At 57.0% G+C, this 20,870-nt stretch overlaps 4 protein-coding genes across 4 annotated transcripts in view; 3 read left to right on the top strand and 1 right to left on the bottom strand.

Moving 5' to 3' along the window:
- The window catches only part of PTSG_06943 (uncharacterized protein), a 4,904-nt gene extending 810 nt beyond the window's left edge, over positions 1-4,094 (top strand). The window contains exons 2-11 of the mRNA XM_004992287.1: positions 1-119; positions 321-447; positions 643-723; positions 871-943; positions 1,130-1,219; positions 1,529-1,740; positions 1,929-2,094; positions 2,439-2,550; positions 2,811-3,018; positions 3,213-4,094. The exon at positions 1-119 is cut by the window's left edge and continues 49 nt beyond it. Of these exons, the coding sequence (XP_004992344.1) occupies positions 1-119; positions 321-447; positions 643-723; positions 871-943; positions 1,130-1,219; positions 1,529-1,740; positions 1,929-2,094; positions 2,439-2,550; positions 2,811-3,018; positions 3,213-3,401 (1,377 nt within the window). The 3' untranslated portion in view covers positions 3,402-4,094. The remainder of the gene's footprint in view (positions 120-320; positions 448-642; positions 724-870; positions 944-1,129; positions 1,220-1,528; positions 1,741-1,928; positions 2,095-2,438; positions 2,551-2,810; positions 3,019-3,212) is intronic.
- A 1,144-nt stretch (positions 4,095-5,238) lies between these two features.
- PTSG_06942 (lectoxin-Phi2) lies at positions 5,239-12,204 on the top strand. The gene is made up of 5 exons (XM_004992286.1): positions 5,239-5,339; positions 6,431-6,842; positions 7,092-7,742; positions 7,918-8,616; positions 8,913-12,204. Exons 2-5 carry the CDS (start codon positions 6,554-6,556, stop codon positions 11,525-11,527), a joined length of 4,254 nt encoding a protein of 1,417 aa, XP_004992343.1. The 5' UTR covers positions 5,239-5,339; positions 6,431-6,553; the 3' UTR covers positions 11,528-12,204.
- A 216-nt stretch (positions 12,205-12,420) lies between these two features.
- On the top strand, positions 12,421-16,157 carry PTSG_06941 (uncharacterized protein). The gene is made up of 11 exons (XM_004992285.1): positions 12,421-12,884; positions 13,227-13,283; positions 13,436-13,472; positions 13,736-13,816; positions 14,109-14,224; positions 14,493-14,636; positions 14,868-15,128; positions 15,287-15,333; positions 15,587-15,632; positions 15,779-15,820; positions 15,951-16,157. Exons 1-11 carry the CDS (start codon positions 12,441-12,443, stop codon positions 15,972-15,974), a joined length of 1,299 nt encoding a protein of 432 aa, XP_004992342.1. The 5' UTR covers positions 12,421-12,440; the 3' UTR covers positions 15,975-16,157.
- Positions 16,130-20,633, bottom strand: PTSG_06940 (DEAD/H box polypeptide 3). The gene is made up of 6 exons (XM_004992284.1): positions 20,534-20,633; positions 20,249-20,336; positions 19,626-20,015; positions 19,312-19,390; positions 17,623-19,088; positions 16,130-17,371 (listed from the first exon to the last, which is right to left on the bottom strand). Exons 2-6 carry the CDS (start codon positions 20,334-20,336, stop codon positions 17,262-17,264), a joined length of 2,133 nt encoding a protein of 710 aa, XP_004992341.1. The 5' UTR covers positions 20,534-20,633; the 3' UTR covers positions 16,130-17,261.
- Between the last annotated feature and the right edge of the window lie 237 nt (positions 20,634-20,870).

Raw genomic sequence — 20,870 nt, 5'->3', positions numbered from 1 at the left:
AAGAAAGGCATCGACATCAGCCAAGGGCAACAGGACATTTTCGGCTCCATCGTGAACGTTGGCGCCATGGTTGGCGCCCTTGCTGGCGGCGTCTGCTTGGACCGTTTCGGCCGCACCAAGTGCGTTCCCGCTGTTATGTGCATGTTCAACTCGTGCTGGTGGTCCACTGCTTGGGTGTCGGCAGCCATGCGTTGCTTTTGTGTGTGTGTGTGTGTGTGTGTGTGTGTGCTTTGCGTTTGAACACATCCACGCCAGCACCAGTCGCACAGCTGATCGTTGTTGGTCCTTGATCGCTGTGCCTCTGTTCTCCGTGTGCGCAGGACGTTTCTGGTGTCGTCCATCTTCTACGCGGCCGGGTTTCTGCTCATCGCCTTCTGCCAGCACGTGACCGAGCCCTTTGCCATGCTCCTCGTCGGCCGCATCCTCGACGGCTTTGCCATCGGCATCGTGCGTCCATTGGAATGTGATCTCTTGCGTTGTGGTGTGGTGTGGTGTGTGTGCGTGTGTGTGTGTGTTTCTCCCTACCCACACAAGGAAACACAGACACACACGCGCGCGCACACAGTGATGCTGGCTTTGTGCAGCTGACATGCGCGCATCTCTCACAATCATCCTGTCTCCGTCATCGATGTCCACAACCAGGCGTCTGTCTCGGTGCCCGTGTACATTGCTGAAATCGCCCCTGCCCATCTCCGCGGTGGCATGGGCAGCATCAACCAGCTGGTACGCAATCCCATACGCACACGTGTACACACACGCACGCACACACACGTACAGAGCATGCTCTGCTGGTTCTCCCTCCCTCCCCTCTCTCGTTTGCTTGCTCCTCGGTTCCTCACATATGCTGCGTTGTCCCATCCCATCGCCTAGGCCGTGACGCTTGGTGTTCTGCTGGCGTATGCCATTGGCGCTGGCGTGACCTGGAGCAATCTTGCTTGGATCGGTGAGCACACGACTGCGCATGTGTGTGCTTTTGTGTGCTTTAATGTGTGTGTGTGTGTGTGTGTGTGTGTGTGTGTGTGTGTGTGTGCGTGCGTGCGTTTCTGTTGAACACCAGTTGTGTGATGGTGAAGACCTTGTTGTATTCTCACTGAAACCTTCACGATACTCTCGCGTTTTGCGCCACCAGGTGCACTCGCCCCTGGCGCCCTGGGCGTGGCGTCGTTCTTCCTGCCCGACTCTCCCCGCTACCTCGCAAAGAAGGGCCGCATGCAGGCCGGTATGTCACCACACACACACACACACACACACACACACACACACACACACACACACACACACACACACACACACACACACACGCATCCGCCGTGTACATGTGCTCGTTGATGCACCTCGGGCACGCCATCTCTCGTTCCAGGACATTTTTGTGATGTCGCTTCGCCACCCAATACCTTTTCTCTCACGCCACCATCACATCACCACCTCCATCCCCTCCCCCAACCACCACACACACACACACACACACACACACACACACACACACACACACACACACACACACACACACACCCTCTGCCACCGTTAGCACTGCGAGACCTGCGGCGCTTGCGCGGGCCCAAGGCGGACTGCGAATCGGAGCTGAACACGGTGCGGGCGAGCCTGAGCACGGAGGAGAGCAGCGCGTCTGTGCTGGATGTGTTCCGCGGCGCCTCTGGTCGCGCCCTCGTCGTGGCAGCGGGCATCATGCTCTTCCAGCAGTTTTCCGGCATCAACGCCGTCATCTTCTTCAGCGGCTCCGTGCGTTTGCCATCATGTTTTGTTGTGCTGCGTCGTGTCCTGCTGCGCCGTCTTGTGGTGTGGAGTTTGAGGGGGGTTTGGGCACCAAACTTGCTTGCACACACACACACTCACACACGCACACACACACGCACACACGCACACACACACTCACTCAATCATCTGCCCCCGGGTCTTGGCGTGTTCAGATCTTTGAGGATGCCGGGTTTGACAATTCCAACGTGGCTGCGCTGATTGTTGGCAGCGTGCAGTTTGTTGTCACCGCCATCTCCTGCGTGATTGTCGACAAGAGCGGTCGCCGTGCGCTCCTCATGGTGGCCGGTGTCGGCATGGCTGCCAGCTCGGCCCTCCTTGGTCAGCCCCATGCTGTGTGTGTGTGTGTGTGTGTGTGTGTGCGTGTGTGTGTGTGTGTGCGTGTGCGTGTGCGTGTGCGTGTGCGTGTGTGTGTGCGTGTTTATGCGAGTGTATCTGGGTCTGTTGTTGCATGTTGAGTGTTTGCGAGGATGCCGCTTGGGGCGTGTATGGTCCCGTGTGTCGTTCTGTTGCCAGCAACGGAACTGGTGTAGCCGCTTTCCCCCGCCCCCCCCCTCTCCTTTATCAGCCGTTCACCCTGGCTGGCACTTCTGGCTGCCTCCTGTTTATCACAATACGCGTTCACCGCCTGTCCTCTCGTCGTATCAAACGCTGTGATCTGGCAGGCTACTACTTTTGGTTGCAGAACAACCAGTACAGCGTGAGCGGCACTGTTGCTCTCGTCAACGTCATTGTCTACATTGCCTGCTTCTCCATTGGCCTCGGCGCCATCCCTTGGTATGTGTGCGTGTTTGCTTGCTTGCTTGTTTGTTTGTTCGTGTGTTTGCAAGTCGGCTTCTTTGCTTCAAAGTCGGCTCCGCTTGGCTGTGCCACCTGACCCCTTTTGCCTCTTCCTTGTGTGTCGTTTCACCGCCTCACATCCACACACACACACACACACACACACACTCTCTCTCTCTCTCACGCTCACATATCATCCCCTCCGTTTCCCAAACCTCTGCTGCAACAACCACTGCCTCCCCCAACCCCTGGTTCAGGCTGATCATGTCTGAGATCTTTCCTGGGCGCGTGCGCGGCATTGCGTCGAGCTTTGCCACGCTGCTCAACTGGACGTGTTCCTTCATTGTGACGGAGACCTTCTCCTCCATCAAGTCTGCCCTGCACGAGCAGGGCGTCTTCTGGCTCTACGCCGCCGTGTGCGTCCTCGGCGTCACTTTTGTCTTCTTCAAGCTCCCAGAGACAAAGGTGCGTGCAGTTTGTGCCAAGGCACACACTTTGTCGACTGCCCTGCTTCTTTTGCCCCTGTTCTTCTGTCGCCCAGTTCTGGTTTATGGCAACTCTCACATATTGTCTGTTCCAACACACACACACACACACACACACACACACACACACACACACACACACACACACACACACACACACACACACACACACAGGGCCGCTCGCTTGAGGAGATTCAGCTCTTCTTCGAGGGCAACCATCAGTCCTCGGGCGGCGATGATGATGATGATGACGAAGACGGTGGATCTGGCAGCCAGGGCTCGGATGGCAAGAAGCTGTTGCAAGTTGGTGTTCTCTTGGCCGTTCTCTACGTCGGCCTTGTTCTCTTTGGCTCCTCCATCTAACGTGGGAGCACAGCGTGGCTAGCCATACCATGCGGCACCGGACCGCATGCGCACGCGTGTCTGCGCCACACTGCGGTTGTGGCCACCCTCCCCCCTCTTGCCACCACCACCGCCACCACCTTGGTGCTCTTTTTGACCCTCGTCTGTCTCTTGCGCACCTGATGTGCTGTGACCCTGATCTTCCTTCATCCTTGCACCCTGCGTTGAATTACACGTTCCTTGCCACGCTGCTGCTCGTGTTAGCCTGTATGTTGTTAGTCTGCATGTGAGCTTGTGAGCGTGTGTGTGCTTTTGTGTTTTGTTTTTTGTGTTCCGGCGTGTCTGTCTGTATGTCGTTGTATGTCGTTGTCCACGCGTTTGAGGTGGGGGGAGATGGGGGGGGGGTGTATGTTTTTGGTTTGTCTGTGCGTTTCCGTGTCGGTGCAACAGCCCCAGCACAACGTGAGAGCTTTCGCTTGCTCGGTTGGTTGCTTGGTTGCTTGGTTGTCTGCCTTCTTGTTCTTGGCCTGCCTTCTTGCTTTGTCCTGCCTTCTTGTTCTTCCTGCTTGCTTTGTCCTTGCGGCACCCCCCCCCCCCTCCTTTCACCTTGTGCCATCGTGCTGTGGTTCTCGCATTGTTCAATAGACACCCTTCTAATTGCCAAGCAACAGCGGCCAACCACACGAAGAACCTACATTATACTGCAACGACGCAATTTCGAATTCCCGCTGCGCACACACACACACACACACACACACAGCGCCCCACCCGGATCTAAACCTAAACCCGCGACAGCTTGGTTGGGTGGGTGGGTGCAAGGCACGCAAGGGCGGGGTGCTCTCTCTTGTGTCGAAGAATGATGGGGAAGGAAAAAGCACACACACACACACACACACACACACACACACACACACACACACACATAGTCAGACCATCAGAGTGGCCGAGGGACCGTGCACTCTCTTACCTCACATAGTCCAACCTATAGGCCCAACCCTCCAACCTGCGATTCACGGATAAACTGGGTTGATGAGAACCTTGCGGCGCTGGACGCGGTGTTAAGTCGCCTCATTTACAGGAATGTCTGAGGAATTCTGTCTCATCTCTTGGCACGAACTTCTAGTAGCTCATTACGTGAGCAGAACACTAGGTTACCAATCTCCCGCACTTATATTCTGCAGCCGTACTACTGGTACGAATGAATTATGATTTGAATTATGGACCATAGCTGTATTATATAAGTGATACCGAATGACCCTGGGTTTGCTTAAGGTCGCCAATCACAGCGGAGGGAGATAGACCATCACACGACACTCTAAACCTGCCCGGAAGTTCAGGATCGGGCGCTGGATTGAGGACAAAATCGTGACCGCTCCTGGTGCGATTACACACACACACACACACACACACACACACACACACACACACACACAGCAAAAGCAAAACCACTGCACACGCCCCCGCCCACAACAGCGGATCCGACAGCACAAAAAAACAAAGTGTTGTGCCTGCAGGCAAAGAAAAATAGGGTGTGTTTCCCACTGGTTTTCTACATTGTTCCTTCCTGCTTTCTTTTGCATGCAGGCAAAAATGTGCGCAAAAAGCCGCCAAGCCCACCATCAGTCGACGATTGTTGCTGGACATCTTCCACTAACAGCACACTTCGCACCGTGTTGACAACTGCGGTGTGCTGGCGATTTTTCTCCTCTCTCTGTCCCGCCGCCACACCAAAACTCAAACTCACGCACACACGCACCCACTGACACCCACCCACTGCCGCCTGCTGCTTCTTCGCCTCGCGATGGCAGTGTTTGTGTGTGTGTGTGTGTGTGTGTGTTTTGTGTTTTCCCCCTCACGCGCTCTCGCTTCGCCTGCTTGTGCTTGCGTGTTCTCCCATCACTTTCCGTGTGCTTTCGTCGTCTCGTCGCCACCTCGCCCGCTCGCTCGACAACCACCCCTGTAAGCCCAGTGCCATCTGCCATCTGCCATCTGCCATCTGCCATCTGCTTTGGGGCGCTCCTGCTTGCCGTATGCGCATGTGTATGTGAGTGTGTGTGTGCGCAAGCGAGCTGCTGCCGTGGTGCCGATCGCACCCAAGCGCGCGCCCGCGTGTGTGCGTGTGAATGTGTGCATGTATGTATGTGTTTTGCGACCGCACCCGGCGTTTGGTGTGTTTGATGTTTGGTTCGCCAACAATGGCATGCGCCATCCGGGTGCGGTCGAAACCCCCCCCCTCTCCATATCCAACCCTTGTCTCTCTCTCTCTCTCTATGCCGTCCTCGTCTTGTGTTCCTTGTGTTTGGGTCCTCTTCTCCTTCGCCTGCTTCTTCCTCCTTGCGTGTCCTCTCTCCTTCCCACGTTTCATTCAGTGTTCCCCCCCCCCTCTCTCTCTCTGGGTGAGCCGTCGCAACCATTGGTTTTGTCAGTGGTGGTCGTCAGTGATGTGATGTAGAATGGCATGAGATGCGAAACGCGTCCAACCCGACAAAAAGTGTCGGCCAACCCATGTGTGCCACTTGCGCCTCTCTCGCTTGTCACCACTCCCAACCTTTCCGCCATCACCACTGCTTTCACTGTCGCTTCTCCACCTTGTTGGGTCCGCTCTTGCTTCTTCTTACTTCGTCTCCTGCTACTTCTCGTGGTCCTCGCCCATGCCATTCCTCATCTTGCCTCAACCTCATTCCATCGCATGGCGTGTTCGTCGTGTTGTTCACCTTGTTGTTGTTGTTGTTGATCAACCTTGCTCAAGCACTTTCCATCCCAGCTTCCTGCATTGAGTCAAACGCCTTTTGTTGCTTTTGTTCTCCTCCCTCCTCTTCTTCTTCTTGTGCCAATACCACCGTCACCACCTCGCACGTGCCATTACTACCAACACCATTTTGCCTGCAAGCACTGTTCATCATCGCACACTTCAAGCAACTCATCGCACGCCTCTCTTGCGCTTGCTGCCCTTGCTCTGGTCCACTTGTTTGCACCCTCGTGGCGCCCTCGTGTGTGTTTTCTCCACACGTCCACACGTCCACACGCGCACTCCACCCGTATCGCGACAGGCGGACACCCTTCACCATCCTCGACTGGTGTCTGTGAGTCCTCTGTCCGATCGCCCCGAGTGTGATCGGTAGTCACAATCCGCGTGGCTGCCTCGACGAACCATCCGCAAAACGCCCTCCACCATGAAACTCGCCAGCATGCTTGCCGTGCTGGTGGTCGCTGCCCTGGCTGCTTCCGTCTCATCGACAAGCACCACGGCAACCACCACCACCACAACGACAACGACAACGCCAGCCATTTCCGTGCCCGCAACCACAGCGACGATGAACACAACAACGACAACAACGACAACGACAACTACAGCCGTGGTCACACCAACGGTTCCCGTCACGGAGTCGTCCACGTCCACGTCTTCCTCAACCTCCACTTCCTCCACCTCCACCTCTGAGTTTGGCGTGGACAACATCCTCGGTGCGTTTCTTCTCTTGCTCCTGGTTTGCCTCGCAGACACACTGACTGACTCACACTCTCACAGCCAAACATGCTGTCTCACTCACTCTCTCTCTCTCAACACACACACACACTCACTCACTCACTCTCACACTCACTCACGACACAACACACACACACACACACACACTCACTCACTCACTTGCTCAACCACCAACTCACTCGCACGCCCAACCCCTTGAACGTCCCGGCTCATTCCATGCCGCACAGACTGGACCGAGTTTGGCAACTTTGAGTTCCGCTTGATCCAGCAGAAGCGCACGCAGGACGAGGCCCAGGCCAGCTGCGAGACGGAGGACGGCTACCTCGCCACCATCCTGGATCCCGAGGAGCAGACCTTCCTGCGCCAAGTCGTGCCAAAGTCAACCGACCTCAGGCAGGTGTGGATCGGCGCCGAGTTTGACGACCTGCACCAGAACATCACCTGGCAAGACGGCCGCACCACTTCCCTCTCTCCTCTGCCATGGGCCGACGGTGAGCCCAACAACTTCAACGATGACCAGTTCTGCGTCGTCTTCAGCACTGGCACCGTCGAGGACCGCGATGGCACCTGGATCGACATGGGCTGCGATTCCACCCGCGGCTACATCTGCAAGCGTAACGCCTTCACCAGCTCCACCTCCACCTCAACATCGTCTTCCACATCCACCAGCTCCTCCTCCAGCACCAGCAGCAGCAGCACCACGTCCACTTCTTCCTCAACATCGTCCTCCTCTTCCACCTCCACTTCCTCCTCATCTTCCACCTCGAGCACAAGCTCAACGTCCTCATCCACCTCAACCTCAACCTCCACATCCTCCTCCACCTCCTCCTCCACCACATCCACCACCACCACCACCCTCTTCTTCGCCCTTGGCGAGAGTGAGTAACACCTCTGCTGGTGCTTGTTGTGCTTGCCCCTGTGCACATGCCTCCTTCGTTCGCCACGTCGGCTCACCACCCCATGCGTGTCACGTTTTGTTTCCGCCACTCACCACCTGCTTTTCCTGACTTGCTCCGCTCATCCTTCTCCCTTGCCTCACTCATTGCCCAACAGACGGCGCCCTCTTTGAAGGCAACACGTACTACTTTTACGACGACAAGGTGCAGTTTGATACTGCCCTCGCCGCGTGCCGCGACGACAACGCCGAGCTTGTCAGCCTCCTCAGCAACGACGAATACCGCTTCTTCATCGACTTCCTCAGCGTCGTCACCACCAACACCCAAATCTGGCTCGGCGCACAGCTCTCCAACGATGGCCTGTCCCTGGAGTGGACCGACATGAGCCCAACAAACTTCACGGACCCGCTCGTCGGCACAACCCCGCTTGCTTGCGTCGTGCAGAACCAGGACAACGACCAGTGGGAGGACCTCTCCTGCACCCGCCGCCGCTCATACGTGTGCAAGGCCCCTTACATCACCACGGTCACATCCACCTCCACCTCCACCAGCACGTCCACTTCAACTTCAACATCCACTTCAACCTCCACTAGCACTTCAACCTCCACTAGCACTTCAACCTCCACCTCCACTAGCACCTCCACATCTACATCGACCTCGACGTCAACTTCGACTTCCACGTCTACGTCCACCTCCACATCCACGTCCACTTCAACCAGCACCTCGACCTCCACTTCCACCAGCACCTCGACATCGACCTCAACCTCCTCCACAACCTCCACATCGACTTCCACATCGACTTCAACCTCCACCTCGTCTTCTTCAACCTCTGAGTTCCTCGTCGATAACCTCGTTGGTGCGTGTGACTCACTCATCTGCGAGAATGGCACCATGCATGCATGCATGCATGCATGCATGCAACTGCTCTTGGAGCTGTGATGTTTCACTTTGTCTCGTATGCACGCGTTCACTTGTTGTCTGTACGCTCGTGTTGCTTTATTGTCGTCTGTATGCGCGCACCGCCTGTTTCTCTGACGTTTCCGATGCACCCCCTTGCTCACCCGAAACACACACACACACACACACACACACCCTCTCCTCTGCTCCCTCTTCTCTGGACCCTCCCATCATCGTTCTCGACAACGACACCAGAGTGGACCGAGTTTGGCAACTTTGAGTTCCGCGTGATCCAGGACAAGCAGTCGCAGGATGATGCGCAGGCCAGCTGCGAAGCTGAGGACGGCTACCTCGCCACCATCCTGGACGCCGAGGAGCAGACGTTCCTGCGCCAGATTGTGCCCAAGACGACAGACCTGCGCCAGCTGTGGATTGGCGCCGAGTTCAACGAGGCCCACGACAGCATCTGGTGGCAGGACGGCCGTACGACGCGCCTGTGGCCGCTGCCATGGGAGGAGGGTGAGCCCAACAACTTTGATGGCGACCAGTTCTGCGTTGTCTTCAACACGGGCACCACGGACGAGCGTGACGGCACATGGGCCGACCTTGGCTGCCAGTCCCTGCGTGGCTTCATCTGCAAGCGCAACGCCTTCACCACATCGTCGTCCACCTCGACCTCGACCTCTACCTCCACCTCGTCGTCCACCTCCACGAGCAGCAGCAGCACGACATCAACCTCGTCGTCCACGTCGTCCTCGACCTCGACCTCGACGTCCTCATCGTCATCCACCTCCACGTCTTCCTCCACATCGTCGTCCACGTCCACGACCACCTCGTCGTCGTCATCCACCTCGTCGTCGTCGTCGACTTCCTCGTCGACATCCACCACGACATCCACCTCCTCCTCCACGTCTTCGTCGACGTCGACGTCGACAAGCACCAGCACGCTGTTCCGCACTGTTGAGCCTGGCGTTGCCGTGTTTGATGGGTCGCTGTACCAGTATGTTGATGAGAAGGTGACGTTTGACGAGGCGTGGGCCTACTGCGTTGACGAGTGGGATGGCTCGCTGGTGAGCGTGCTGTCGCAGGCGGAGCTTGACTTTGTGCTTGTTGTGATTCGTGCTTCGACGACCAACAACCAGGTGTGGCTGGGTGCCCACCTGACCGACGATGGCGCGAGTATTGAGTGGGTTGACGGCAGCGAGGCGGTTGACTTTGGGTGGCCGCTTGCTGCGTCTGCGACGACGCCAGGCGCGTGCCTTGTGCAGAACACCCAGAACGGCGAGTGGGAGGAGCTTCCCTGCACGCGCCGCCGCTCGTACATGTGCAAGCGTGAGTACGTGACCACGGTGACATCCACCTCCACCTCCACGTCAACCTCCACCTCTACATCAACCACGTCCTCCACCTCCACATCCACGTCGACATCGACCTCCACCTCCACCTCCACGTCGACGACCTCGAGCACATCGTCCTCGACGTCGTCCTCTACCAGCACCAGCACGTCTACCTCATCCTCCACCTCTACGTCGACGTCCACAAGCACGTCTACCTCCACCTCAACCTCAACCTCAACCAGCACGAGCACGTCCACGAGCACCTCAACCTCAACTTCAACCTCCACGTCCACCAGCACATCGTCCTCCACCTCGACCAGCACCTCGACCTCCACAAGCACGACATCGTCGACTTCCACGTCCACATCGACTTCGACGTCAACATCGTCGTCCTCTTCCACGACGACCACGACAACACCCTTTGTTCCTCCATCCGTGTTCAACCCATCCTTTGAGGACAACGAGCTGAGCGCTGGCGGCTTCATTGCGGCTGCGGACAACTGGGCGCTCTCTGGCCAGGCTGGCACCTTCTTCCCCAACAACGGCGAGTACAACGTGCCGGACCAGGACCAGGTGTTGTACCTCAACGCGGGGGCGAGCGCGTGGCAGCTGCTGCAGGGCGTGCGTCTTGGCGACAAGGTGCACGTGCAGGTGGCGGTGAACGTCGGCTGGCGCGCGGACTACGACCGCTTCCTGCAGGCGGACCTTGACGTGTACGCTGAGGAGAGTCAGGAGCTGGTTGCCAGCGCGAAGGTAACCGAGTTCTTCTTCACTGGCCTTGGCCCTGGCGACTTTGCTGCTGTGACGGTTGACGTGGTTGACTTTGGCCCTGAGCTCTGGGGCGAGCGCCTGCGCCTTGTCATCACCAACACTGCTGACCGCCAGCAGGTCGGCATTGACAACATCAGCGTGGATGTGTCGCTGGACACGACCACGGGCACATCCACCTCGTCGTCCACGTCCACGTCTTCCTCCACCTCGACCTCCACGTCGTCGTCGACCTCCACGACCACGGAGTTTGTGAGTGTTCCTCTGGGCAACACGGGCTTTGAGTCGCAGGTTCTTGCGAACGAGGGCGACTTTGAGACGGTGATCACGGACTGGGTTGTCTCTGGCGTTTCCGGCGTGTTCCACCCATCTGCGGCCGAGTACGCCGACGGCGCGCCCGAGGGCAACAACGTCGCCTTTGTCAACGCAAACAGTGCCATCAGCCAGGTGGTCAGCGACGTTGAGCTGATCACGCTTGCCGAGGTGACCATGACCTTCCGCGTTGGCTGGCGCCAGGACCAGGACCGCTTCTTGCAGATGGAGGCGAAGGTGTACGCTGGCGAGGGTGATGCTCGCATGCTCATCAGCTCGCGCCGCGTCCTGGAGACGGACGTCATTCGCGGCGAGTTTGTGGAGCTCTCCGTTGTTGGCTTTGTCACTGCGGAACACAGCGCCTTCAACTCTGTCACCGTTGAGTTTGAGAACACCGCCCGCCGCCTGCAGGTCAACGTGGACGATGTCTCGCTCACCATTGTCAACCCGTAGATGATCCCTCCTCACACCTACAATCCGCTACATGCCGCCTTTCTTTCTTTTTCCTTCCTTTCTACCTTGTCCACCTTCTCCTCCTTCACATCTTTGTTTTGGTTTGTTCTACAACCAACCTTTGTGTTTGTTGCTGTTTGCGTTGCTGTGATGAAAGTGGCATATGTGGTGATAATTGTGCGGATGTCCTTGTGTATGAGATGGAAGGTTGTGTGTGAGCGTTGTTTGAGTGCCTCTTGTTTCCTACCTGTGCGTTTGTTGTTGCGCTCGTCTGTGAAATAACCTCTGCTTTTGGTGTCTTCTCCTTTTTACGACCCCACGCTTTCTCCTTTTCTTTACTTGCCCACTGGGTGTCCTCCATTGGCGCTCCTCCTGCCTTTGAGGGCTTGTTTTCCCTACGTTCTGGACTATGTGTCATGAGGCTGTTGCACGTGTTTTTGTTTCCGGTGATGTGATGGTTTCGTTTCTATGTCTGTGTCTGTGTGCTTGTGGTGTCTGTGGCAAGCACTGTGTGCGGGTGCGCAAGAGAAACGTTGCTCGCTTGCTTGCGCGCGATTGCGACTTGGGCGTCTCGCCACATGCTGTCCGTTTGTGGTTTGTCTTGGTGCGTGTGTGTGTGTGTGTGTGTGTGTGTTCTTTTCTGTCTTGCCTCTCCCAATTTACACAGCAAGCCAAGAAGCCATGTATGCGGGTTTTGGTCAGCAAGGATGGAGGGGGAAGGGGAAAGAAGTCGTGATGGAGGTGGCAAGGAGGGGGGGGGGGCTTGTGCCGTGATGATGAAGCTGCCATCGTGACAGGAACGGAAGTGCTTGACATAGGTGTGGGGTGTGACATGTGATGTGCTTGCAGGCACAAGCGAGGCAAGCAAAAGAAGCCGCGCGCCATTTCGTGTCCGACACCACAAAATGCAGCGATGAAGGACGGGTGCGCGGAAACGACTACAGGTGGTGGTGGTGGTGTGAAGGATGGGGATGATGCAGTGGCAGAGAAGGAGCAGGCAGCCGTGGTGGAAGAGAAAGAGGAACAGCAGGAGGACGTGGATGACGTGGAGGACGTGATTGGGACGTTGAGGGGGGCGCTGAAGAGTGACTATTCAGGGGCGGTGTTTCCACGCAGACCACAGCACTATGCTCCACACCAGCCTCTTCCCCATGATCACGTGCCATCATCCTCCTCCTCCTCCTCAACTGACGTTAACGGTGGGCACCAAGGCACAACAACAACAACAACAACAACAACACCGCCACAACCACAACCACACCAATCTACGCAAGTGCTGGCGCACAACCCAGTCGTGCACAACATTGCGTCCATGTCTCGCATCCTCCAGCTGCGCGATCGCCTTCGAGGGATAAAGGTGCGAATGAATGTTCATGTTTCTGTCCGTCTCTGTTGGTGTGAGGCTGGGCGAGCAAGGCGTGGCTTTGGCCTGCTCATGTCCGAACCAAACACTGCCCCTTGTCCCATGTTCACATGCACTGGTCTTCCACTCCCAACAATCACTTTCACGGATGTGCATCCTTCACACACACTCACTCACACACTCACACACACACTCACACACCATACTTGTACGCACGCACGCATGCACGCACACTCACACACACACACACACACACACACACACACACACACACACACACACACACACACACACACACACACACACACACACACACACACGCACGCGCACTGATAGAGGCAGGCCGGCCAACCTCAAGCTGCCATGACCGATGATTCCCCACAGCAAACTTCGGTCCGTACACAGCATGGATTGCTGTGACGGGTGAATATGTCGGGCTTGTCTTCATCTTGAAATGCAAGTTGCTTGCGCCTCATGTTTCATGCTACGCGACATGAACATCCAAGTCCTCTCATACCCTTGCATGCTGCTTGCCTGCCACACAGATGACAACACTTGCATCCACGCTGCTCGCACAACAAGGTGCTGAACGAGTGAAACTGAGTGTGTTTGCCTGCACAGAGCATTATAGTGTGAGAGTGATCGTGTGTGATAGTGTGTGAGAGTGATAGTGTGTGAGAGTGAGAGAGTGAGCGTGTGTGAGAGTGAGAGTGTGAGAGTGTGAGTGCGTGACACACACACACACACATACACACACATGTGGGTGCACGTCAACCAACTACAAGCTGCGCCTTTGGCCGATCCCCCCAGATGTTGCTCACGTAATTTGCGGTGCACTCTTGCAGATGTGGAGAACCCTTATGTTGACGGATGCCGCTCGCTGCATACGGCGGTGGCCACCCTCGCAGCACATGCCGGGTTCTCTTGTGAGTATTGTGCCGACTGACTCTCGCTTGTGTTTTGCACCATGAGAGCTACGACTCGCATACGGCTTGCCAAAACAACAGCTACAAGCACCTCTCACCAGTGCTTGTGAACTTGTATGTGTGTGTGTGTTTGTGTACGTGTGTGTTTGTGCGTGCGTGTGTGTGTGTGTGTGTGTGCGTGTGTGTGCGTGTGTGTGCGTGTGTGTGTGTGTGCGTGTGTGTGCGTGTGTGTGTGTGTGTGTGCGTGTGTGTGTGTGTGTGTGTGTGTGTGTACGTGTACGTGCGTATGCAGGCGTGTCGGATCATTCGCTGTCCGTGCTGGAAGGCGCGACGCGAACCTTTATTGAACGCGTGTGTCAACTCACGCGCACTCTCAAGGATCACCACTCTGCTTCCGCATCCGATCAGGTGCTCTTGCCTGTGCTCATATGTGTGTGTCTGTGTATCTGTGTGTCTGTGTGTGTCTGCCTCCGCCTCTGAGTCTCTACCACCGCCTCTGAGTCTCTTCCTCCGCCTCTGCTTTGTGGATGTGTGGAAATGCCTGTCTCCCTGTATTGCTGCGTTCGTGTTTGCGTGTGTGACTAATCGCAAGTGCGCAAGGGCGTCCACCGTCGCTCCGCTCGCTGACATGCACCAAACTACCACCTGCTCGTTCTTCTTGCCCGGTCATGTGCAGACACTTGTCGCTGCTGCTGTGCGAGAGGTGACACCCCGCGGTCTCCGGGGATTGAGCAGGTATGTACAGGACGACGTGATGGGCTTTGGGGAGCAGCTGCAACAAGTGGAGACAAACTTGCACGCAGCGATACACGAGCACGAGGTAATGTGGCAGGAGGGAGGAGGGTTATATGGCAGGCGGCGCTGCTCAGATGTTGTGTTCCGTACGTGGTGGGGCGTCGTGATCATCATGCTTCATGGCGTTTCACTCGTGCCTGCACACACGGACTCTGGTTCACATTGCTTCACATACACACTCACTCACTCACTCACTCACTCACTCACTCACTCACACTCACACACACGTTCACTCACACTCACACACACCTTGCAGCAGCGGACACCACGATTGCAGAGCAGCTTGCAACACGGGGAGCAGGGCAGTCTGCACACCGCCATGTCACCAGGAGTAGCAGCAGCAACAACAGCAACGGCAGCAGGGAATGGGACGCGTGTGAAGCAAGAGGAGATGGTGGATGGCGGCGATGGAGGGAACGGCGTGGGTGTGGCGGCAGCTACCATGGATGTGGAGCAGGCGAATTTGCTCTCCAGTGAAGTCTTTGATACGGAAACTGGCGGGATTGACGCGCATCAGGTGTGTGTGTGTGTGTGTCTGTGTGTGTGTGTGTGTGTGTGTGTGTGTGTGTGTCTGTGTGTCTGTGTGTGTGTGTGTGTGTCTGTGTGTCTGTCCTATCTCTCTGCACCCATGCACTTTTCGTGACCATTCACGCTCGCTCATGCCCTGTCCCTCAGCTCCCAGCGTCTGTGCTTCAACAGGTCATGCCAGCAGCAGACGCGATGTACGTGTCTTTCCCACAGCAGTGAAAGGGATTCTGTCTGCCTGCAAGAAGAGAGAGAGAGACAGAGAGACAGAGACAGAGAGAGACAGAGAGAAGAGGAAACAGCGCCGCTTTGGCGTGTATTTTGCTGATGCCATTGAGGTTTTGTTGCTGATGACTCGTCCATCCATCTCCACTTGCCGCCTCCATGTCACATTCGATGCATGTCATTGTCTCTGTCTGCTGCTGCATGGCTTGTGCTGCTTTCACCCAGAGCACATGCAAACGGTGGTGATGCGTGGGCGGTGACGGCGCGCAAGGTGAGGAAACGAGAGGGAGAGGGAGGTTGTCATTGTGTCTGGCTGACCATATGCACCCATTGCTCGCCTACTTTTTCCAACAGGCGCACGTGTGCACATTCACACACAAACACAAACACAAACGCCATGTGCATGTACACGTGCAGTACGTCGTGCCGGCCTGGAAGGACGTCGATCCCTCATCCCAGGTTTGTCACACACACACACACACACACACACACACACACACACACACACACACACACACACACACACACATATGCTTGCACATGGCTCTTCCGATGCTGCCTCGCCCCTCACATCAGCTTGACGTGACAGGTTGGCCTCCTCAGCTCCAAGTAACAACAACCCGATGCAGCAACTCGACCACATGTACACAGCAAGAACACACACACATGTATGCATGCACCCATTGTCCCACCACTCTGTGCACACACGCGCGCGCACACACACACGCACGCACGCACAGAGTGTCGCTGTAGTTCCTTTTGCTCAAGTAGACGAACAAACAATTGTTTATGGCGACGAGCACAAGCAAAATCACGACCAAACGGTGGGCGCGCACATGAGCGAATCCCATGCTGCATCTGTCTGTCAAGGGAGTGAAAGACGCTACAACAGGGGAGAGGGCATGACGAGGAGGAGTTGTGGAGGGCAAGAAGGGGCGTGCAACACGCTCTCGGCCACAACAACCCACCGTGCAAACGCACACAACAACACCAACACGCAAACGAAACAACGAAACAAACAAAGGATGCAACGACAGACCAACGAAAGTGACAGACGGGCTTTGTTGAGAAGGGCAACGCAAGGGACAGACCAGACGTCAAATGAAGAGGACAACAAGCGACACAATGGACGGGCAAACAACACCCAAAAGAGAAAAGGGAGAGGAAACGGCACAACACCCCACACACTGACGCTCCATACCTAGTGCCTTCTCGGAAGAAGAGGAGAGAGCACGGAGCAGCATCTCGCATGCCACAGCCTAACAATCGAATAAAATGACGAGAGGAAAGAAGCACCACGCCTCATGGGTGCATGTGTGACGCAGCAGCAGCAGTGTTGCTCGTGTGGAGAGAGACGAGACAACACGCGCTGCGGCACACCTAATCAAGCTAACGAGAGAGTGAATAGCAGCAAGTACGAGGCGCAATGCCAGCGACTGTGGCGGGCAAGAAGATAAAAAGAGCTTAGGGTGTCGGTAACACACGGCGGCGGACGCAGTCAAACGACAGCAACGGGCGCAAGACGAAGGAAACCCAAACATCGGCACAAACAGGAAAACACAACATCCAACACCTTGGCGCCGTCACCGCGTGTCAGAAGGAACAGAGACAAACAAGAAGAACAAAACCTCTCAAACAACAATCCCTGGACATGGCTATAGGAAGGGGAGGGAAACAAACAACACAACACAAAAACAAGAGAGAGAGAGAAAGTCAACAAACATTCACAACAAGAAGGATGGGTGGCGATGGAAGGGGGTCTGTCACGTGATCGCACAACGAGGAACAAAAACAAACAAAACAGATTCCAGATGAAAACAAGGTCGGTGGGGAGGGGGAGTTACACTACAGCGCACCAGAGGTGGCATCGTGGAGCGCCAACCCGCCACGGCTGCGTGGTTTACCACCAGTCCTTGCCCGAGGAGGCGGGCTGGGGCTGGCGAGGCATGTAGCTGCTACCGCTGCTGGCGTTGCCGCCGCTTGGATAGCGTGGGGCATCAAAACCGCGACCTAATGGGGGGAAAAAAACGGCGGCGAGCGAATATGAGAGAGACAGGGGGAGAAAAAAAAAAAGGACCGGGGGGTGGTTTCAGGTGAGCTGGGTGATGGATTTGAAAAGTATTTCAAACTAGCATGTACGCACATGGAACAGAGACTGAAACGAAAGTAAACAAAGCATCAACACGCGCGCGCGCGCGTGTGTGTGTGTGTATATGTGATGGAAACGTGCGCGTGAACGTGTGCATTTGCAAGAAACGCACCGCCGCCGTAGCTGGGACCGCCGAAACCGCCACCGTAGCTTGGGCCGCCAAAGTTGCCGCCGCCATAGCCACCACTGAAGCCGCCGCCGCCGCCGCCGTTACGGCTGCCGTAGTCGCGACCGCCACCACGGCCGCGTCCACCGCTGCGACCGCCCCGGCGCCCGCCGCCGCCACGACGACCACCGCGGGCACGGCGGGAAAAGTCCTCCAGCCAGTCGGGGACCTCCTGCTTGCACTCGCGCAGCGTGTCGAGCAGGTCGCGGGCGACGTTGGCGTTCTTGTCGTTGAAGAAGGAGATGGCCTGGCCCTTGTGGCCGACGCGGCCCGTGCGGCCAATGCGGTGCACGTACTCGTCAATGTCCGAGGGCAGGTCAAAGTTGATGACGCGCTTGACGTTGGGGATGTCGAGACCGCGGGCAGCGACGGCGGTGGCGACGAGGATGGGCGTGTAGCCGTCGCGGAAGCTGGCCAGGGCGCGCTCGCGCTGCTCCTGGGTGCGGTCGCCGTGGATGGACGAGGCCGGGAACTGCTGGTGGATGAGAAAGTCCTCCAGGGCGTCGGCACCGCGCTTCGTCTCGACAAAGACGAGGACGAGCTCCTTTTCGCTGGCGGCGGAGATGAGGTCCAGCAGCGTCTGGCGCTTCTCGTGCTCCTGCACCCAGTACACCTTCTGGAAGATGTTCTCCGTGGTGGAGCCGATGCGCCCCACGGAGATGGACACGCAGTCGTGCAGGAAGTCGCGCGCGAGCACCTGGATGTCCTTGGGGAAGGTGGCGGAGAACATGAGCGTCTGGCGCACGCCGGGTGGGGGCATGGTGTCCTGCTCGACAATGCGGCGGATCTGGGGCTCAAAGCCCATGTCCAGCATGCGGTCGGCCTCGTCGAGCACGAGGAAGCGGATGGCGTCCATGCCGATGCGCCCGCGCTCGAGCAGGTCGACAAGGCGGCCGGGGGTGGCAACCAGCACCTGGCAGCCGCGCTGCAGGTCGCGGAACTGGCTGCGGAAGTCCGTGCCGCCGTACACGCAGCAGGCGCGGATCTTGGCGCGGTAGGCGAACTTGCGCGCCTCGGCGAAAATCTGCGAGGCCAGCTCGCGCGTTGGGGCGAGGATGAGGCACACGGGGAACTGCTTGCCCTCCATGCGGCGGGCCGTCTCTGGGACCTCCACAGGGCCCGTCTCCAGCACGCGGCTGATGATGGGGACGAGGAAAGCGGCTGTCTTGCCGGAACCCGTCTGGGCGCACGCCATGAGGTCGCGGCGGGCAGTCACAATGGGGATGGAGTACTTCTGCACGGGCGTGGGCTTGGTGTAGCCAGCCAGGCGCAGGTTGTTGGTCACCACATCCGCCAGGCCGCAGTCGAAAAAGTCCGACACGGGCTCCGGAACCTCGGTGCCGGTGGCGGAGACGGGAATGTCGTCGTACTTGTCAAAGTTGATGCCTGTCAGCTGGCCGCTGAACAGCTCGCTGTTTGTTGTCGACGGTGCATTTGGTTGATTGGTGGTGGTGGTGGTGGTGGTGGTGGTGGTGTGTGTGTGTGTGAAATAGAGGAATAGAGTCGGACACGCAAAAGCAGGAGTTGGACACGCAAAAGCAGGAGTGTTGAATGCAGTGCGCGCAATTGCAAGTGCCACGCGCGATCCTTCATTATCCTAACACAATATGAAGGGAGGCAGACAGTCAAGCGTACCCTTCGAGGCGCTCGTCGGCAGGGAGCATCTCCGTCCAGTCCTCGCCGGGGCGGTCGTACTGCGAGGAGAAACCGCGGCCTGTCATCATCCATCAGCACGCCAACATGCAATTCAAGGTGCGGGGAGAAGGTGAGGTAGAGTGAGATCGAGCAAGCAGGCAAAAATAAATTTAAAAAAAAAGAGAGAGAGAGAGACCAAAGCCAGCAAGCAAGCTGACAAACCAACTTACAAACTCGCTGACAAGCAAGCTTACTCGCACAAACACACAGGTTCACGATATCATGCGTGCATGCATGAATGCAAGGTGACGTACCTCCGCGTCGGCCGTAGCCGCCTGGGCGACCAAAACGGTCACCCCCACGATCGCGACCGCGACCGCCGCCGCCAAAGCCGCGGGAGTAGCCGCCGCCACGACCAAAGCGATCGTAACCGCCACGCGGTTGCTGCTGGTAGCCACCCCAGCTGCCGCCTGTGTTCCAGCCACCGCCGTGAGGCGGCTGGTAGACGGCGCCGGGCGCGGGCTGGTGCTGCGGGGGCGCAGCGTACATCTGCCGCTGGTCAACAGGCGGCGCAGCCCACACCTGCTGGGGCTGGCCCTGAGGAGGCGCGTGTGGTGGAGCCATCATCATCTGCGCCTGCATTTGCATCTGCGGCGGTGGCGCGGCCTGATGGCGCAGGTGGGGAGGAACGTACCGGTTTGGCGCTGACAGAACGAAACGAACAAGAAGCGAAGAGAAGTAGAAGGGGAAGAAGAACAAAGCAAAGCGCGCGTGAGTTGTAGAAAACGAGAGGGGGTGCAAGCGAGGGAGAATGAGGAGATGGAGGGGAGGGTGCGTGGTTGTGTGTCGTGGAGAGAGAGTGTGTGTGTGGTGTCATCAAGCAACTGTGTGGTGTCATCAATCATCTGTGTGGTGCACGCGCTGGCAAGAATCGTACGTTTGGACATGGGGACTTGGGCGTGTCCGCCGTTGGGACCAAGGGTCATGTCAGCAAGCTGCTGGCCAAGGCTCTGTGGATCACCCATCTGACCACACCAAACAAACCAAACCAAAACACATGAGGGGCGTGTAAGTCCATTGTCGTCGGTTGAAGTACATATCACCCACGTGGGTGCATCCATTTTGTGTGGATGTGTGGCATGTTGTGTGTGCTTGTGCGTGGCACGTTGATATGCGGAGCAAAAAGAGACAATGCAAGCTGTTGAGATGCCACTTGGCGTACCTTGGACGTTTGTTGTGTGATGTGTTTGGCTGAAATGGGGGAAGTTGAAAAGATGAGAGAAGAAGAAGATGCGAGGAGAAGAGTCTTGAAGGGATTCTGTCAACGTTGTGCATGCATTGTCGAACAAACAACCATGAGAGAATGGATGACGATCAATGAGTGAGCGTGCTTACGCGCTCGATCTCCACGACTGTATATGTGTGTGTGTGCGCGATCGACAATCACGTGTTCGGAATCGCAATGCACCTGGTTTTGCAGGGTTTGCGATCGCACCCATTTCCAAAACGACACACACACACACAGCACACGAAGACAGACGAGGAAGTTAACAAACTCC

This window comes from Salpingoeca rosetta (assembly GCF_000188695.1).
Source record: "Salpingoeca rosetta unplaced genomic scaffold supercont1.17, whole genome shotgun sequence".
NCBI lineage: Eukaryota > Choanoflagellata > Craspedida > Salpingoecidae > Salpingoeca > Salpingoeca rosetta.
This window is presented reverse-complemented; position numbering and strand designations above follow the sequence as displayed.

What these genes read in the sequence shown, in the direction of transcription:
- PTSG_06942 (XM_004992286.1), top strand. Translation starts at nt 6,554, where the DNA reads ATGAAACTCGCCAGCATGCTTGCCGTGCTGGTGGTCGCTGCCCTGGCT. An exon ending in TGGCGTGGACAACATCCTCG is followed by an intron (nt 6,843 to 7,091) that starts GTGCGTTTCTTC and finishes CATGCCGCACAG; the next exon opens with ACTGGACCGAGTTTGGCAAC. An exon ending in CCTCGTCGATAACCTCGTTG is followed by an intron (nt 8,617 to 8,912) that starts GTGCGTGTGACT and finishes CAACGACACCAG; the next exon opens with AGTGGACCGAGTTTGGCAAC.
- PTSG_06941 (XM_004992285.1), top strand. Translation starts at nt 12,441, where the DNA reads ATGAAGGACGGGTGCGCGGAAACGACTACAGGTGGTGGTGGTGGTGTG. An exon ending in CAGCGATACACGAGCACGAG is followed by an intron (nt 14,637 to 14,867) that starts GTAATGTGGCAG and finishes CACACCTTGCAG; the next exon opens with CAGCGGACACCACGATTGCA. An exon ending in ATGCCAGCAGCAGACGCGAT is followed by an intron (nt 15,334 to 15,586) that starts GTACGTGTCTTT and finishes GCTTTCACCCAG; the next exon opens with AGCACATGCAAACGGTGGTG.
- PTSG_06940 (XM_004992284.1), bottom strand. Translation starts at nt 20,336, where the DNA reads ATGGGTGATCCACAGAGCCTTGGCCAGCAGCTTGCTGACATGACCCTT. An exon ending in CCAAGTCCCCATGTCCAAAC is followed by an intron (nt 20,016 to 20,248) that starts GTACGATTCTTG and finishes TCGTTCTGTCAG; the next exon opens with CGCCAAACCGGTACGTTCCT. An exon ending in GCCGACGAGCGCCTCGAAGG is followed by an intron (nt 19,089 to 19,311) that starts GTACGCTTGACT and finishes GACAACAAACAG; the next exon opens with CGAGCTGTTCAGCGGCCAGC.